Genomic DNA, 18860 nt, shown 5'->3' on the forward strand with positions numbered 1-18860 from the left:
ACAACCCTGCCACAGCAACCTCTGCAAGACATGCCAGATCATCAACACAGATACCATCATCACACGTGAGGACACCACCCACCAGGTACATGGTACATACTCATGTGACTCGGCCAACGTTGTTTACCTCATACGTTGCAGGAAAGGATGCCCCAGAGCATGGTACATTGGCGAGACCATGCAGGCACTGCGACAACGGATGAACGGACACCGCGCAACAATCACCAGGCAGGAGTGTTCCCTCCCAGTCGGGGAACACTTCAGCAGTCAAGGACATTCAGCCTCCGATCTTCGGGTAAGCATTCTCCAAGGCGGCCTTCAAGACACACGACAACGCAAAATCGTCGAGCAGAAACTGATAGCCAAGTTCCGCACCCATGAGGGCGGCCTCAACCGAGATCTTGGGTTCATGTCACGCTACATGTAACCCCACCTGACGCAGGGTCATCCAGACCCGAGTTGACATTGGCTTGTTCTCTCTACACAGATGCGGACGGACCTGCTGTGATTTCCAGCAAAAAACAAGTTTTTTGTCTGTTTTTTTGTTTTTCATACAGACCCCAGCATCTGCAATAATTGACCCCTTGTGACCCCACCTCATTGTTCTTTGATGTAATGTTTTCCTGACTGACCTGTTTGGACACCATTCACACCTTTGATTGCTGTGATTATCTCTCTGCCGAGGTGTGATAAATGACAGTTGGAAATATTACCTGTAAACATCTGACATGATTCGCTGACTATAGAAGCTGTGTCTTTGTGTATTTCTCCACTTCACCTGACGAAGGAGCAGTGCTCCGAAAGCTTGTGATTTCAAATAAAGCTGTTGGACTATAACCTGGTGTTGTGTAACTAATTATGAGTGATGCAGATTTGTTTTTTTTTCTCTTTAAAAAAAGGGAAGCTTGTTTTCTTCCATTTGTATTTCTTAACAAATATGTTTTGGCTTGGTGTTAATCTCATTAAAGATGTTGCATCGTGATGAAGCTCTATGAGGTCACAAGTGGTGCAGGGGTATTGGACCCCCTCCGTGCTTGAATTATTGCAAATAATCATGTTTTTCTATCGATGGATGTCTACCGTGCACTGCGATTCTCTCTGGGTAAGGGGGATGGAGGTGTCGAGGGATCAGAGATAGATACAGATAAGTATAAGGGAAGGTTGTTTGTGGGGGGGTCAGAAATTTTTGCTCACCTTTAATAGGATACTGCAAGCAAGTTTTAGTATCCAAGGGGGGACTGTAAGGTTCACAAAATTTCGGCAGCCCCCAGAGATTATTTGATTAAAGAAAACCTGGTTGGAATGTACTTTAAAAACCCAGGACATTAAACATGGCTGTAGCCGGCCTCGTGGCAAAAGAGAAAAGACAGCCTGTATGAATATAAAAGCAGGATCTCCCAGCACTGGCTGGCGCAAGGTACTTGAAGCTGTCAATCAACTGCGGTTAGGAAGTTTCAACATGGAACAAAGGAAGCCCTCAGCAGTGTTGACTCAAGGGCTTAAGTGATTGCTGTCAATCTAGTTGCGGTTAGGCTGTAACCACAGAACAAAGGATTGTTTACACGAGCACTCAAGTACTGTTTACCGAGCACTCACAGGACAAAGGATTGTTTACACTAACATTCAAGTACTGTTTACCGAGCACTCAAGAAACCAGCGGGACATTTTTCAAACTGGGACAGCTCTATTCACAAACCAGTTAAATGAGTGGGAAACGCATTCAAACCCATTACGGTCAATGGGGACAGATTGGTCCCTTTTGTGTAACCCAGATACGTCCAGATTTGGGCACGAAGGTAAGGGCTCCCAATGGGGTATAAAGGTAGCCCCTCAGGAAGCCATTCTCTCTCTCTCTACCGCCTCGCCTCCGGTGCCCTGCCTTCAAGAGGAACGTCACAGCCCACCCGAAGAAGTGGAATACCCGCATTTACTTTTGAATCATTGGGGTATCTCTACTTCGGGCGGTGAAAAATCCAAGGCAGACCGCAGGGCACGGAGCAGGCGTTTCAACATCGTAGACTGGTGAGCATAAACTTTCTGGCCCATTAAAAGGCAACCTAGATAGGTATAAGGGGTGGGAACTAAAGGGGAATTTTGTTAAGTTGTTATTTTAGTCAATTTTCCCTCGATGTGTCCGTCTTTTCTCCTCCCCGTTAAGTAAAGGTGTGCTGTATTCATAATTATTTTCACTGTATAGCAATTTATTCTTCATTTCAATAAACATTGGTTTTCTTTGCACCCAACCACTGGTCTTGTCTTGTCTACATCGCTACTGAAAGAAGTCCAGTGGTCAGAACCAAAGGGGAAGCGATTCGAACCGCACGGGGCTGGAACAGCTCAGACACACGGCTGACTGACCAGGCAAATACCCCATACCAAAAACCCCTACACTCCTCCAGAGATGACATTCTATTTCAAACAATCACCATGTTTTCCTGACTCTGGTGACTTATTTCCTCCATGGTGGTAGACAGCCTTTCCACTGAGGTAGCCAGCCTTTCCACGGAGGTTGGCATTCTATCCATGGAGGTTGCCATCCTATTCATGGTGGTGCGTTCATGCACCATTGCCTCCACCACGGCAGTGATGATGTTAGAGATGGTCTCCCCCATTCTATCCACACTCGCACTAACCCTGGAGGCAAACCCTACCAGAGGCTCCTGCACTTGTTCCTGTATTTCCCGAGATGCTCGTTTTCTGGATTGCCCCAGAGGCACAGCGTCTGCATGCAGCTCAGCAGAGCTAGGAGATTGCTGCGACCTCCGCCGAGGACTATCCACTGCTGTCGCTGTCTCCACCATCTGCTGATGCTCACTTGTGCGCTGTGATAGACCAGGTGGCAACACTACTCTAACTCGCGAGGGCCCCACTGAGTTGTGCATTGCTGCGCTTGTGCTGGGTGCGCTGAGTCCTGGTGAGGCTGCTCCCTTAGAGGCTTCAGGTTCCTCTGAGGAGTTGTTCGGCTCTTCGTCCTGGATCGTGGGGAGATGGGCACTCGATGGTCCTGTGAGAGAGTAAAGGCATGATTTAGACATCTGATATGGATGTAGCAGACACAGCCTTTTGAGCAGATTATACAACATAATTTTCTATGAACATCATATGCCATTGCAGTCTGAGAGGGATGAAAATCTATTATGTCACCAGCTTCCTCTAGTGTGCCCGTCTCTCCATCGCCCACTTCCAGGTCTTCGCCACCTCCAACAACCTCGTATGCAGCCTCCTCCGCACTGGTCAATGTTGCTAGGGTTGGTGTTCCTCCTCCAGTCAGTGCTCTCTCACTCTTATTGTGGGCTATCTTTTCCTGCAAGGAGGGACACAAGCAGTGTTTCAGCCACAGTGGTGGAGTGAGTGTGAAGAATCCCTACCATAGAAGTTTTGAGGGAGACGAAGATGGGGTGAGGTGCCAAGGGGAAGCTTGCTCCCTGTGCGTTGTTAGTTGTTGGCACTGCATGACAGTGAGAGCGAGTCTAAGGGGTGCATAGGCAGGATGCTGAAGTGATTCAGTACAGAGACAGAGATGGATAGGTATGGGTGCAAGGGGAGTAAGGGTAAGGTGGGATGTGGAGGAGCAGGCTTACAGCGCAGAGTGCTGGTGATGAGAAGAGAAGGGAAGCAGATTGAAGGCAAGTGTGATGGGATACTCACTTTTGATGTTCGCACAAGATCATTAAACCTTTTTCGGCACTGGATCCATGAGCGTGAACATATGGACCTTGCTCTGACCTCCTCAGCAATGCGCAGCCAGGCTGCCTTGGTCTGCTGAGGAGGCTTCCTCCGGCCATCAGGAGGGAAGAGAATCTCCCTGTGCCCTCTCACAACATCGACAAGAACATGGCGGGATTCATCATTAAATCGAGGAGCTGCCTTGCCTCTGGAAGAAGTCATTGTGTATAGATCAATATCAATGAGTCTCAGAATCCATAAGAGAAAGGCTTAGGCTGGATGGCAGCTTTAAAAGCAACAGCTATGATGATGTCATCAGAGGCAGCCAGCCGACCCGATCCCACTCACTGGACCGGCCAGCACGCCTCATTGAAAAGAACAAGCTCATTGAATCAAAATCGGACATCAGCAGCTGATCCTGCCGGAAGCGGCTCCGGAACCCGCCCACCACACAACCCAACTCCATTGGGAATTAAAATCGAGCCCCTAGCCTCTGTTTGCTGGTTTGGAGCCAGCTTGCTATCCATTCTGCTTCTTGTCCCTTGACTCCACATGCTCTGACCTTAGTCATGAGTTTACTATGCGGTACTTTATCGAAGGCCTTTTGAAAATCAAAATATACTTCATCTTTACCGTTATCTACTCGTTCTGCTACTTCTTCAAATAATTCAATAAGGTTGGTCAAACACGACCTTCCCTTTTGAAATCTGTGTTGACTACTCTTTATTATCTCTTTGGTTTCAGATCTTTTGATATTACATCTTTGAGTAATGATTCATTTATCTTTCTTACCATTGACATTAAGCTAATTGGTCTATAGACCCTGGATTTGTTCTATCTCCTTTTTTATATGTAGGAATTATTGGGACCGCAAAATTGGTATCAGACATTTGCTACACATAGTAAGCGGGGGCCGAGATGATTTGGAATATTGTCGGTTGTTAATTTTGTGACATAGAATTGTGACAAAAGGTGTCACATGACCTTGGGTCAGATGACTGCCCAAGCAGTCCTCCAGCACTAGTCCCTTTTCTAATAGTTCTTATATATATGTAATAGTTGCTCTGCTATCGATTCCCTAACTTCTTTTAATACGCATGGATGCAATCCATCTGGACCAGGGATCTTATCCTCTCTATGTTTGATTAGTTTATCAATTATCTCCCACCTTTCTATCTTAAATATCTTTACATCTTTTTTGATTTCTTCTAATGTCATGAGCACCTTGTTCGCCTGTCTCCCTGGTAAATACTGAGGCAAATTCATTATTCAATAGTTCTGCCATTTGGCTGTCATTACCTGTGAGTTTATCTTGTACATCCATTAGTGGCCGAACCCCTATCCTGATTTCCTTTTTGTTAATTATGTGTCTGTAGCGTACTTTACCATTTCTTTTAATATTCCTTGATATTTAATTTCGTAGTTCCACTTTGCCTTCCTAATTGTTTTCTTGACTTCTTTCCGAATCTCATCATATTCCCTTTTGTCATCCTCTCCTTTGTTGTCTATGTACTTATTGTATGCCTTTTTCTTTAGTTTCAATTTCGTAACTTATAACCAACACTGTTCGCAATAAAAGCTGTTGGCAGTCATCTGACCCAAGGTCATGTGACACCTTTTGTCATAATTCTATGTCACAAAATTAACAACCGACAATATTCCAAATCATCTCGGCCCCCGCTTACTATGTGTAGCAAATGTCTGATACCAATTTTGCGGTCCCAATAATCAGTTGCAAATTGTAGACTCTTCATTGCTGGCTGGATGATTTCTTTAAATTTAGAACCACAAATTGACAGATGACGCCTTGCAAAAAGGACACCATGGCATAAAAATAAACAGTATGCTATAGCCACACTAAATGTTAATGGATTTTGCAGATTTAGTGCTGTTTGCTGAAATTATTTTTGCAATTTCATTTCAGTTTAATAAGTTTGGTGTCTGTGTTTCTTCATAGATTAAATTCTTAGCTTCAATTGCTTTTCCCTGTAGGAAATTGCTCCTTTTTTTAATTTGCACTCTGGTTTAGTTGTACTTATATTAAAATAATATCTTGGCATTCCCCAAAGACTTCTGCTGCTGCAAATTTTACTTTTAAAATTGCATCATCAATCTCCTTTGTCGTGTATTAATTTCTCTTTGGAACAGGAGAAGGCCATTCAGCCCTCGAGCCTGTTCTGCCATTCAATTAGATCACGGCTGATCTGTATCTTAGTTCCATTTATCTGCTTTGGTTCCGTAACCCTTAATACCCTTGCCTAACAAAAATCTAACAATCACAGTTTTGATATGTTCAATTAACCCCCAGCCTCAACAGCATTTTGGGGGAGAAACTTTCAGATTTCCACTACCCTTTGTGTGAAGAAATGCTTCTTGACATCACCCCTGAACGGCCTAACTCCAATGTTAAGGTTATGCCCTCTTGCTCTGGACTCCCCCACCAGAGGAAATATCTTGTATCTATCTACCCTATCAAATCCTTGAATCATCTCAAACACCTCAATTAGATCATCCCCTTAATCGTCTATACTCAAGGGACTACAACAACTTGTATTTATATAGCGCCTTTAACGTAGTAAAACATCCCAAGGTGCTTCACAGGAGCATTATCAAACAAAATTTGATACCGAGCCACATAAGCAGATAGTAGGGCAGATGAAGTAGGTTTTAAGGAGCGTCTTAAAGGAGGAAAGAGAGATAGAGTGGCGGAGAGGCATTTGCCAAAACTAACCAGATGGCAATCCACGCAAGTGGAATTGTTTTCGCAGGAGTTGTCGACGCAGTCATCAATGTTCTGGTCACATCGCACGCCAGCAAATCCAGGGCTACAGAGGCAGTAAAACCCGTCTACCACTGTAACAAAGACAGAAAGAGGAGAGATAAAGAGAGGAAGAATGGGAGTCATTGTAACTCAGCATGGCCAGCCCCACACTGATTGACATTCTTTCAGTGTAATGTGAAGGCTGTATTATTTGATTTCAGGCAAAGAAATGAGCTGATTCCAGATCCACTTCATCATAATCTTCCAGGGCTAATGATCAGAGCCTTTCCTCTATTTTATCATTAATGATGTAAAAAATAAAGTGCAGCATCTTTGGAGCATTACAGCTGTAGACAGGACTGGTGACAGCAGTGGTGACAGCAGTAATTGTACTTCTTAACGCTGCGGATTTATTACAATCCCGCATGGGTCCCTGGATTCTTCATTATCCCTAAGATTTACCATGTAATCTGCGTTGTCACTCTGCCTCTGCACATGCAGTTGTGCCGACTCTCATTAAATGCTCTAATTCCTTAGTGACACCAACCATTTTCTCTTTCATTTGTTAAGAGAGGCCCGGCTCTTTCGAGCTTAAGGGTTGTGTGTAGTTGTGATTTCGTCTCAGGCAAACAGAAGCAGAGGCCCCTGAAGAGCGTGGCTAATACCTTCCAGCAAACATCTCTTGCGCCTCCTGATAAGGTATGGCACAGTTTACCGTGAGGCTGATGAATTCATCTACCTTTTTTTCTGATGCAGAGACTCAATGCAGCAACTTGGCTTAGCAATAGTTAAAGGAACACATTCCATGGGAGCCTCTCCACCGTGTATACTTTTTATTTTTGACTTGGCGGATTAAATCTGTCATTTATCAAACATTATTTAAAAATTATTACACACTCTGCTTGACTGCTCTGCTTCAGTATTACTAAAATAAAACTCGTCAAGGGCACTGTGCTGGTCACATTCCACTGGTTCAGGTATCAGAAGCAGACAACTGAAATCTCATTAAGAATTTTCTCATTAGCTGTGGTGGTGACCCATGGAAACATAAACTGCACTGCCAGGAGTCACGGCAGTGTTGGTAAAGAGGCTCCGAGAAGACATTTTGAATCAGCCTAAATTTGTGTTAAATTATCTGCTGTTTTCCCCCAGAGCCACTTGATTGTGATACTGGCCTCGGCGCTAACTAGGGTTACCAATCCTCCAGGATTGACCTGGAGTCTCCAGGAATTGAAGATTGACCTCCTGGACATAGCTGCGAGCAACACCCTGGGAGAAAAATCATTAAAAAAAAAAGATGCTTTTTTTTCATTTTCTTTGAACACTTTCTGTTTACAAGTTATAATAATATTGGAGATGGGGAAAAAGACTGACTGATAGTCAAGAACCATCCAATCGGGTAATGAATAGCCTTTTTGCTTTCCTATTGGCCGTGGGAATGCGGTGCACCGTGAGGATGGCCGTGTCAAACGACCAATGGTGGGAGTGTGGGGGGCGGGGCGGTTGGAGAGAGGAGGCCATGTGATGAAACCTCCAGGAACACGTCCAACCAGAGTCAGCAACCCTAGTGCTATGGCAGCTGTACATTAAGAATTGACCAACCAACCCGGACTCACCGTCATAGCAGAATCCTTGGAGGCAGGGGCCGGAGCCGCAGTCGTTGACGTTGATCTCGCAGCGCGGGCCTGCGAAGCCTCTCGTGCACGTGCAGCGGAATCCGAGGGGGTGTGTGTCCAGATCCGTCTCTTCCACACACGCGGCGCCGTTCTCGCAGGGATTGGAGGCCTCGCAGGGCCTAGACGCGCAGTTGAAGCCTTGGGAAAGGAAAACAGGCAAAGCTGTCAGACATGAATGAACGAACCAGTTCCCTAACACTTTTACCAGTACAACCCTACAGCAGAACCAATCTCCAATAAAACTTTTCCCTGACTATCGTAACCCAGCTGTCTTTCAGCATTTCTGAAGAAATGGTTGAACTAGCTTCTCCTAATTCATCTTGAAATGTGTCCCTTCAAAATCTAGAAATTTGTTGTTGCTTGATTTTCCCATGCATTGGATATATTGTCCACCAATAATTCTGTCTTTTTTTGCATTAAAAAATAATTAATAATAATTTGAATTAAACAAGGTAAATATTACAGCAAGGTGGAAGTTCAGTGCTCAAAAAAATTGGAATGATCAGATAATTCGAATTAAGTGACTTTGAATTATGAGGAGGCTGTATAACCGAGAAATTGATTTAAATTCATTTTACAGAGTAAAGAGGGTGACTTTAAGTTGGTCACATGCCAATCACATTCTAGCACTTGAAGGCAAAGAAAAAATGAAATCAGATTATTTGTAACTTAAAGCCATTTGAATTTTGAGAGCCTATTTTTCTTGTCCTGTCACAGAACGGAACCTTCGGTGTGCGAGTAGCATCGGCTAGAAATAACATTTAACTTGTATAAATATACACTCACATCATTAGTCACTTACAGAAGCTGAAAGAGCGAAAGTGCTTGGAAATGAAGTCAACCTGAAATACAAATGTACTGTGACACCTAACAGGAGTCACAGACTCTTTGCCTTGCTTTTGATCTGCATTTGGAAAGAAAGAATTAGCATTTCTATAGCGCCTTTCATAACCTCAGGATGTGCCAAAGCGCTTTACAGCCGATGAAGTACTTCTGAGGTAAAACAGAAAATGCTGGAAATACTCAGCAGGTCAAGCAGCATCTGTGGAGAGAGAAACAGGGTTAATGTTTCAGGTCGGTGAGCTTTCATCTTTACTTGTCCCATCACCATCCCCTTTTGCCTTGTACCATTGACCTGAAATGTTAACTCTGTTTCTCTCTCCACAGATGCTGCCTGAGCTGCTGAGTATTTCCAGCATTTTCTGTTTTTTATTACAGATTTCCAGCATCCACAGTATGTTGCTTTTGTACTTTTGAGGTGTAGTTACAGTTGTAATGTGGGAAATGCAGTATCGAATTTGCACACAGCAAAGTCCTACTAACAGCAATGTGATACATAACCATGTCATTTGTTTTAGTGATGTTGGTTGAGGGATAAATAATGGTCAGGACACTGGGGAGAACTCCCCTGCTCTTCTTCCAAATAGTGCTGTGGGATCTTTTACATCCGCCTGAGAGGGCAGACTGGGCCTTGGTTTAACGTCTCATCCAAATGACGGCATCTCCGACTGTATAACACTCTGTTAGCACTGCACTGGATTATATTCAACCCTAGGTAGGATATATTGGCCTTGGAGGGAGTGCAGCTCAGATTCACCAGAATGATACTAGGGTTAAAAGGGTTAAATTATGAGGGCAGGTTACATAGACTAGGCTTATATTTCCTTGAGTATAGAAGATTAAAGTGTGATCTAATTGAGGTGTTTAAGATGTTTAAAGGAATTGATAGGGTAGATACAGAGAAACTATTTCCTCTGGTGGGGGAGCCCAGAACAAGCGGTATAACCTTAAAATTAGAGCCAGGCTGTTCAGGGGTGATGTCAGGAAGCATTTCTTCACACAAAGGGTAGTGGAAATTTGGAACTCTCTCCCCCAAAAAGCTGTTGAGGCTGCGGGTCAATTGAAAATTTCAAACTGAGATTGATATAAATTTTTGTTGGGCAAGGGTATTAAGGGTTACAGAACCAAGGCGGGTAGATGGAGTTAAGATACAGATCAGCCCTGATCTAATTGAATGGTGGAACAGACTTGAGACGCTGAATGGCCTACTCCTGTTCTTATGTTCCGATTATGTGCTCAAGTTCCTGGAGTGGGATTTGAACCCATGACCTTCTGACTCAGAGGTGAGTGTCTGTGGTAAATATATGTTGGTGACCATTGTCTGGAATGGCCTGAAATTAGTCAGTTTGGCTCTGCTACACCAAGTAGATTTAATAAGCCTCCGTTATTCTGTCAGTTCCTGCTTCTGCAAGAGACTTTGCTGCACTTGCAGACACTGGGGACTAATTTTGTATCCAAGTGCCGTAATGCATTATGCAATTCCATGTCACACCTTTACTGCCCTTGCACTGTGTGTTAAGCTTTGATATCTGGGTCGTTCTGTATTTGTCATGTGTGTGGTGCACTTTCGTTTTGTTATGTTGCTGCATTGTGCCCCTATATAAATAGATCATTTCAATGCATTCTGCAGCAAACTGGCCATTCTGTTTAAAGTGAAAATTTACAGTGCCATTTCTTTTAGCAGGTATGGCGGTGTGTGTGCACTGGAAAAGCAATGAGTGGTGTCATAGAGTGATAGGACGCAGTCTCACGCCTTCTGAATTTCCACTTTAACTTGCTCTGCTGTGGGAGGAACAAATCAGAGGCCAGCTCTCTCTCTCCGCCACCCCCCCCACCCCCCCACAAGGAAAGAGAGAGGCAAGGAATTTATCCCAGTGTTGCTATTCCATGTCTGAGCATCAAAGCTCAAGAAAATCATCAAATTTTGTAGCACAGAAGGAGGCCATTCAGGCCATCATGCACTTGCTGACTTTCTGACCAAGTTATCTACTTAGTCCCACTCCCCTGCTCTTTCCCCGTACCCTTTTATTTTTCTTCTTTGGTGGAAATCTGGGAGGAGATGTTCCACAGAGCCAGATCAGCAAGACCAAGGAGGGAGGCTAGAATTAGTGGAGAAAATAGCCGAGAAAAAAAATGGATAGATTTTAAAAAATGTTCACTTCTACAGTATATATAGAATAGATGTTGAGAGGATGTTGTGGAGACCAAAATTAGAGGCTATCAATATAAGGTAGCCACTAATAAATCCAGTAGGGAAGTCAGAAGAAACTTCTTTATCCAGAGTGGTGAGAATGTGGAACTTTCTACCACATGGAGTAGTTGAGGCAAATAACATAGATGCATTCAAGGGAAGCTAGATAATCACATGCGGGAGAAAGGAATAGAAGGATATGTTGATAGGGTTAGTTGAAGAGGGATGCGAGGAGGCTCATGCGGAGCATAAACACCAGCATGGACAAGTTGAACGAATGGCTTGTTTCTGTGCTGTAAATTCTATGTAAGATGGTTCTGGTTCCAAGTTATTTAGCAGTCTGATTGACAGGGCTTTTTGTCATCAGCACTGTCGTGTTACAGAAGGATGAATAGTGGTCTGGAGTTACGGATGTCATGTTGGTTTCTAAACCTTGGTCAAACAAGTGCAATGTGTTTGGAGAGTTGTTAACAGGCACTATCATTATGGCTGGCAGTTGCATGTGATTTTCACAATGATGCTCATGTGCGTGAGCAATGTAACAACAATTTCGCAACACAACAACCTCGGCTCTGAAATTATGCCCAGGGATACCAGCTTACAAATGTTTGTCTGAGTTCTTAGCCTATTGAGATATGCTGATAGGATTAGATGAAGTAAGGTGGGAGGAGGCTTGTGTGGAGCATAAACACCGACAAAAGCCAGTTGGGCCGGATGGCCTGTTTCTGTGCTGTAAATTCTATCTAATCAATTTTACGCAGGTTAACACTTCCATTAAGTGACCACAAAAGGAATGTTAAGCGTTGATTTGCCCCAGTGTCGATTCAAGCCCCATGTCTCAGCATGATTTGCGCCATTGTAAAAATGTTTGCCACTTTTTTGTAAAGACCAGTCCCCACATTTTTTCTGCATTTGTGAGCGTTGTGATACATTGGCGCAAATGACAGTGAAAGATGGGGCATGAAACTTCATTGGAGTATATCAACGCTTAACATATTTGTCTAAAAGTCGTTTAAACAAATGTCTTGTGTGGCATGTGTGAGGAGTTAAAAGGAAGGTTCTGAATGTCACAATGCATGATAGATCCCAGTAACTTGACCACATCTTTCACTTCATACGTAGTTGATACCTTTCAGACCCCAGCTATGGTAACCGTGAGCATCAATCAGTTAGCAATATTCCAAATAATTTCTCATATCGCTGTTGCATTCTTGAGGATATCTCAACTATACATTAGTTTCACAACAGCCACACGCGAGCAGCAAAAGTCTGCATTCTTTATAAAATGGATTCGCGTCCCACTCCAGAGTCTTGTGCACAAGATCCAGGCTGACATGTCCAGTAGTTTCTCTGCGAGGGAGGAATGTTAGGGAAGCAATGGGCTTGATGGGTTGACTGGCCTTTTCTTAATTCCATGATGCACTTAAGCGGAATTTACACAAATACAGGAGGGAGAAAGGAGTAGAAGGAAATGCTGATAGGGTGAGAAGAACTCATGTGGGAGGAGGCTCATGTAGAGCATAAATACCGGCATAGACCTGTTGAGCCAAATGGCCTGTTTCTGTGCTGTAAATTCTATGTAATAGTTTAATATGTACTTATTGAGCATGTTTGAGCATATTGTAAGGGGAATAGATAGGCGTTTCTGCAGCCACAAACGAGACTCCAGGATGATATGTTGCCTCCCTGGTGCAAGGGTCAAGGATGTCTCGGAGCAGCTGCAGGGCACTCTGGAGGGGGAGGGTGAACAGCCAGTTGTCGTGGTACATATAGGTACCAACGACATAGGTAAAAATCGGGATGAGGTCCTAAAAGCTGAATATAGGGAGTTAGGAGGTAAATTAAAAAATAGGACCTCAAAGGTAGTAATCTCAGGATTGCTACCAGTGCCACGTGCTAGTCAGAGTAGAAATAGAAGGATATTTCAGATGAATACTGACATAAGAAAACTACTAGGCACTTGGTCTGTGTATTAAACAAGGCTTTAATCAACTGTTTTTCAACATGGAGATCTAGTTGTGTCCTTCACTAGTTCCTGTTAAAGAATGTCCTGAGCAAGCTGGGCCCATGCCCGAGTATTTATATTCTCCCTGGACAGCACCACCAGCAGGCCACCCAGTATCATTTCATAAGTCATTTCCACATGAATGACAAGATTCATGTCATTCTTCACGCCTGAAAGATTGGAAGTCCGGCGGCTTCCTTCTATCGAATTAATCCGACTAAGAATAGACGCAGTCATTTGGATCTCCATTGGAGGCACGTCTCCTCGGACCGTATTTTGGTCCCTGGGTCGCTTGGTTCGTACTGGCAGGCTGGCAGAGTCCGTGTTGCCTTGATCGACCTGAGGGGGACTGGCAAGATCGTGGCTCCGGGTGCGGGCCCCCACAGGCGCAGAGCTGGCTTCACCCTGCTCAGTAATCGGTGACTGACTGGCGTCCTGGCTTCGGGTGGCCATCCCGGGTTGATCCGGTGGAATAGCTGGCAGATAGCTTGACATCCCGGGTAGGGAGTCATCCTCAGAGGAGCGCAGGGTATCGGCGTCATTAATACGGATCCCACTATCGATTGGATCCGTGGGACCGGTTGGGCAGGGAGCCAGATCCCGAAGTGGCACTGTGGATTCCCGGCCATCAGGATACCACACGTGCGCATATGTGGGATTGACATCCGTTAGTTCCACTTCATCAACGAGGGGATCACTCTTAGAGGATCGGACGAATCTTCGGAGCAGCATGGGGCCAGGAGCTGCCAACCATGATGGTAGGGACGTCCCATGAGTGGAGCGACGCTGGAACACGAAAAATCGTTCGTGAGGAGTAGCGTTGGTGGATGTAGAAAGAAGAGACCTGATGGAATGCAACGCGTCAGGGAGCATAGTTTCCCACTGCTGGTCTGATAGGTTGTGTGACCTCAGTGCAAGACGAACAGCGTTCCAAACGATGGCGTTGTATCTCTCAACCTGTCCGTTTCCAATAGGATGATACGGTGTCGTTTTACTTGTGGTGATTCCCCGTTGGGAAAGATAACTTTTGTGTTCGCTTGACATGAAGGAGGGACCCCGATCAGAGCGGATGAAATTGGCCATACCGCAAAGGGAAAAGACCTGATCGAGGCATTTGATCACTGTGGAAGTAAGCATATTGGGACAGGGGCAAGCAAAGGGAAAGCATGAATATTCGTCCACCATAGTAAGCAAGTAGGTGTTTCGCGTTGAGGAAGGCAATGGTCCTTTAAAGTTACTGCTGAGTCGCTGCATAGGCTCTGTAGCGTGTATGAGCGAGCAAACCAACGGATGGAAGAATTGCGGTTTTAATTCTGCGCAAATTCTACAAGTGGAGCATGTTCTTTTCACGTCTTCCGTAGAAAATGGGAGATTTTTAGATCACACAAAGTGCAACATACGGGTAACGCCAGGATGGCACAAGTCAGTATGAAGATCCGTAAGAGTCGAAGTTGACATGGAAGAGCAGAATGCACGCGTGAGGGTATCTGGGGCCACATTCTCTTTGCCGGGTCGATAATGTATGGTGTAGCCAAAGACAGCCAATTCCATCCTCCAGAGCTGTATTTTGTTATACTTGATCTTAGTGCGTTTCCGGTTAACCAGCATAAAGGCCACAGAGCGCTGATCAGTTATAAGCGTGAAATGGCGACGAGCGAGAAAATGACTCCATTTACGTACTGCTTCGATGCTAGCCGTAGCCTCCTTCTCGACAGGAGGATAATGGAGCTTGCTACCCTGCAAAGTTCTGGACAGAAATGCAACGGGTCGACCGCCTTGATTCAAGGTAGCCGAGATCACCACCTCCGATGCATCGCACTCGACCACGAAAGGGAGATTTTCATCGATGGAATGAAGCGTCGCTTTTTCTAGTTGTTGCTTGAGGAGGTCGAAAGCTGAAATAGCCATCGCGTCCAACGGAAATGACTGCGTGAAGCAGGGGCTGGATCTTGTCAGAAAAGTGGAGTATCCACTTTGCATAATAGGCAAACATGCCGAGGGCCCGACGAAGAGAGCCAAGATTTGTAGGAGGAGGGAGCTCCTGAAGCGGACGAAGTCGCTCCGGATCAGGTTTGATGACACCATTGCCCACCCAGTAGCCAAGGATGTTGACTGATGGTACTGATTTCACAGATTTGGACTCGTTTAAGGTTAAGTTGCGATGACGGAGAAAGTCAAGAAATTTCTGGAGGTTGGCATCATGCTCCTTCTGGTCATGACCAGCAATGGTGATATTATCCAGATATGGAAAAGTGTCCGTTAAGTTCTCCGGTTTGACTAGGCTGTCCATTGCCCATTGAAAGACGGCCACCCCATTGGGGACCCCAAATGGAAGGCGACAAAACTGGTAAAGCTGACCATTGGACTCAAAGGCCGTATACTTTTTGTCAGAGTCCTTTAACGGTACTTGATGGTATGCGCTCTTTAAGTCAAAAGTTGAAAATACCCTGTAGTTGGCAAGGTTATTGACCATGTCATCGATGCTGGTAGTGGGTAGGCATTCAGGTCGGTATACTGGTTAATAGTTTGCGAGTAATCGATGCAAAGACGTTTCTTGTGTTGCTTCAGAGGATTTTTAACAATGACGACTTGAGCCCGCCAGGAAGATGAACATGGCTCAATGATACCGTCAACTAGAAGGCGAGAGATTTCTGCCTCGATAAAAGATAGATCATCTTGGCTGAAACGTCGTGATTTAGTGACTATGAGCTTACATCGGGGGGAAAGATTGGCAAACAAGGAGGGCTCATCGAGCGAAGCTGCTGAAAGCGCACAAAACAGTACTTTGGAAATAGTAAGCTCCGGTTTTGACCCTCCAAACTCGAAAGTGAGTCTTTTGTGTTGTTTCTGGAAATCCTGTCCCAGGAGCACATCACTGCATAGGTTTTTGAGCACCCCGAGTCGGGTGGAAAAATAAGTGCGGCCATTGAGAATAAGGTCAACAAGACAAAAGCCGGAAGAGTTGGTAGTCAGTGTCGTCAGAGCCCAGTAAAATTTCCCTGTCCAAGGGGTAAATATGCAGTTTTAACTTACTGACAGCCCGCTCACTGATGAAGCTGTCAGAGCTACATGAGTCGATTAATGCACTCAAAATGTGTCCATTTACCGAAACCCTCATGGCTGCATGGGACAGGCTTTGGGAAAAAACAGCTGTAACACTAGTAGTGGCTCTTGGGGGAGGAGCAGTTTTATAGATAGCAGCTGTAACACTAGTAGTGGCTCTTGGGGGAGGAGCAGTTTTATAGATAGCAGCTGCAACACTAGCAGAGGCTTTTGACAAGAATACTTTAGAAAAGTGACCTTTCTTACTGCGATGATTGCAGGTTGCATTACGAGCAGGACAAAATTTCCTATAATGGAATGCACCTCCACAGAAGAAACACTTCTTTTTAGATTGCCAAGATGCTGCTAGGGTGGGGTCATCATCAGTGAGGGCTTCTGCCTGAGGCTTACCGGGGGAGTCACTAAAAGTGGTAGCAGCAGTCCATGCATATGGTAAAAAATAGGCATGTGAATTTTTTTGAGCTAAGTCCAGAGAATATGCCTGGTTATAGGCAGCTTGTAACCCGAGGGTTTTATTCTCCAACAGACGCTGGCGTATGAGGGGAGAAGCAATTCTATTAATAAAAGAGTCACGGATTAATTCCTCCCAGTACTGCTCAGCTGAGACAGCTTTACGGTTACAATCTTTGCTGAGCCTGCGAAGCTCTTGAAGGAATTTGTCAAGTGATACCACAGGTTGTCGAGTTGTGGCCAGTAGGTGCCGAGCAAAAATTTTGTTTGGGGCCTTATAGTGGCTGTAGTGTTTGGATAGCGGAGTCATAGTCTACACAGTCTTCGATAAAGTCAAACACATGAGGGGATACATAATTGGCAAGCATTCGTAACTTATTAGGAACATTCTCACCACACTCCTCGAGGAAGTTGCTGAAGGTACGATACCAGTGTTTCCATACCTTAGCAGCTGTAAGTGAATTCGGGTCCAGGTCGAGATGGGCGGGTCTGAGTAGTTTCTCCATGATGGATTGATTACTACGTCCGAGTCCCTTTCTACAGTTTGAATCGTAGCTGTCTGTTCCCAAATCACTCAGAGCGTGGAGCGGGTTTCAGTTGATTAAACTGATATAAGAAAACTACTAGGCACTTGGTCTAATATTAAACTAGGCTTTAATCAACTGTTTTTCAACATGGAGATCTAGTTGTGTCCTTCATGAGTTCCTGTTAAAGAATGTCCTGAGCAAGCTGGGCCCATGCCCGAGTATTTATACTCTCCCTGGACAGCGCCACCAGCAGGTCGCCCAGTATCATTTCATAAGTCATTTCCACATGAATGACAAGATTCCTGTCAAATATGTGGCTAGAGGAATGGTGCAAGGGGGAGGGATTCAAATTCCTGGGACACTGGAACCGGTTCTGGGGGAGGTGGGACCAGTACAAACTGGACGGTTTGCACCTGGGCAGGACCGGGACTGATGTCCTAGGGGGAGTGTTTGCTAGTGCTGTTGGGGAGGGTTTAAACTAAAATGGCAGGGGGTTGGGAACCTGTGCAGGGAGACAGAGGAAAGGGAAGCAAGGACAGAAGCAAAAGACAGGAAGGAGAGAAGCAAATGTGGCAGTCAGAGAAATCAACAGTTTAAATCAAACATGGGCACAGTAAATAATAATTCTAAAAGGTCTAAGAGTGTTAAAAAAACAAGCCTGAAGGCTTTGTGTCTTAATGTGAGGAGCATTCGTAATAAAGTGGATGAATTAGCTGTGCAAATAGATGTAAACGGATATGATATAATTGGGATTACGGGGACATGGCTCCAGGGTGACCAAGGCTGGGAATTCAACATCCAGGGGTATTCAATATTCAGGAAAGACAGGCAAAAGGGAAAAGAAGTGGGGTAGCATTGCTGGTTAAAGAGGAGATTAACACAATGGTAAGGAAGGGTATTAGCTCTGATGATGTGGAATCTGCATGGATAGAGCTGAGAAATACCAAGGGGCAGAAAACGTTAGTGGGAGTTGTATACAGACCCCCAAACAGTAATGCTGAGGTTGGGGATGGCATTAAACGGGAAATTAGAGATGCGTGCAATAAGGGCACAGCAGTTATCATGGGTGACTTTAATCTACATATAGATTGGGCTAAACAAATTAGTAACAATACTGTGGAGGAGGAATTCCTGGAGTGTATACGGGATGGTTTACTGGATCAATATGTCGAGGAACCAACTCGAGATCAGGCCATCTTAGACTGGGTATTATGTAATGAGAAAGGATTAATTAGCAATCTTGTTGTGCGAGGCCCCTTGGGGTGGAGCAATCATAATATGATAGAATTCTTCATTAAGATGGAGAGTGAAGTGTCTGACTCAGAGACTAGGGTCCTGAATTTAAATAAAGGAAACTACGATGGTATGAGGCGCGAGAGGGCTAGGATGGATTGGGGAACGTTACTTAAAGAGTTGACGGTGGATAGGCAATGGCAAACATTTAACGATCGCATGGATGAACTACAGAATTTGTTCATCCCTGTTTGGCATAAAAATAAAACAAAAAACGTGACTCAACCGTGGCTAACAAGGGAAATTAGGGATAGCATAAGATCCAAGGGGAGGACATATAAATTGGCCAGAAAAAGCAGCAAACCTGAGGATTGGGAGCAGTTTAGGATTCAGCAAAGGAGGACAAAGGGATTAATTAAGAGGGGGAAAATAGAGTATGAGAGTAAGC

The 18860-nt window shown here is 44.8% G+C and overlaps 1 protein-coding gene across 11 annotated transcripts in view; it reads right to left on the bottom strand.

The window, feature by feature from the left end:
• Positions 1 to 18860, bottom strand: part of LOC147112361 (protein eyes shut homolog) — a 2879641-nt gene that overhangs the window by 715569 nt on the left and 2145212 nt on the right. For all 11 annotated transcript variants that reach the window (XM_085996555.1, XM_085996552.1, XM_085996547.1 and 8 more), the window contains 2 exons: positions 8044 to 8241; positions 6398 to 6519 (listed from right to left, as the gene is read on the bottom strand). In XM_085996555.1, the coding sequence (XP_085852681.1) occupies positions 6398 to 6519; positions 8044 to 8241 (320 nt within the window). The remainder of the gene's footprint in view (positions 1 to 6397; positions 6520 to 8043; positions 8242 to 18860) is intronic.

The sequence above is a fragment of the Somniosus microcephalus genome, chromosome 9, assembly GCF_052327205.1.
Source record: "Somniosus microcephalus isolate GS21.2 chromosome 9, FLI_Smic_1.0, whole genome shotgun sequence".
In the NCBI taxonomy this organism is placed as follows: domain Eukaryota; kingdom Metazoa; phylum Chordata; class Chondrichthyes; order Squaliformes; family Somniosidae; genus Somniosus; species Somniosus microcephalus.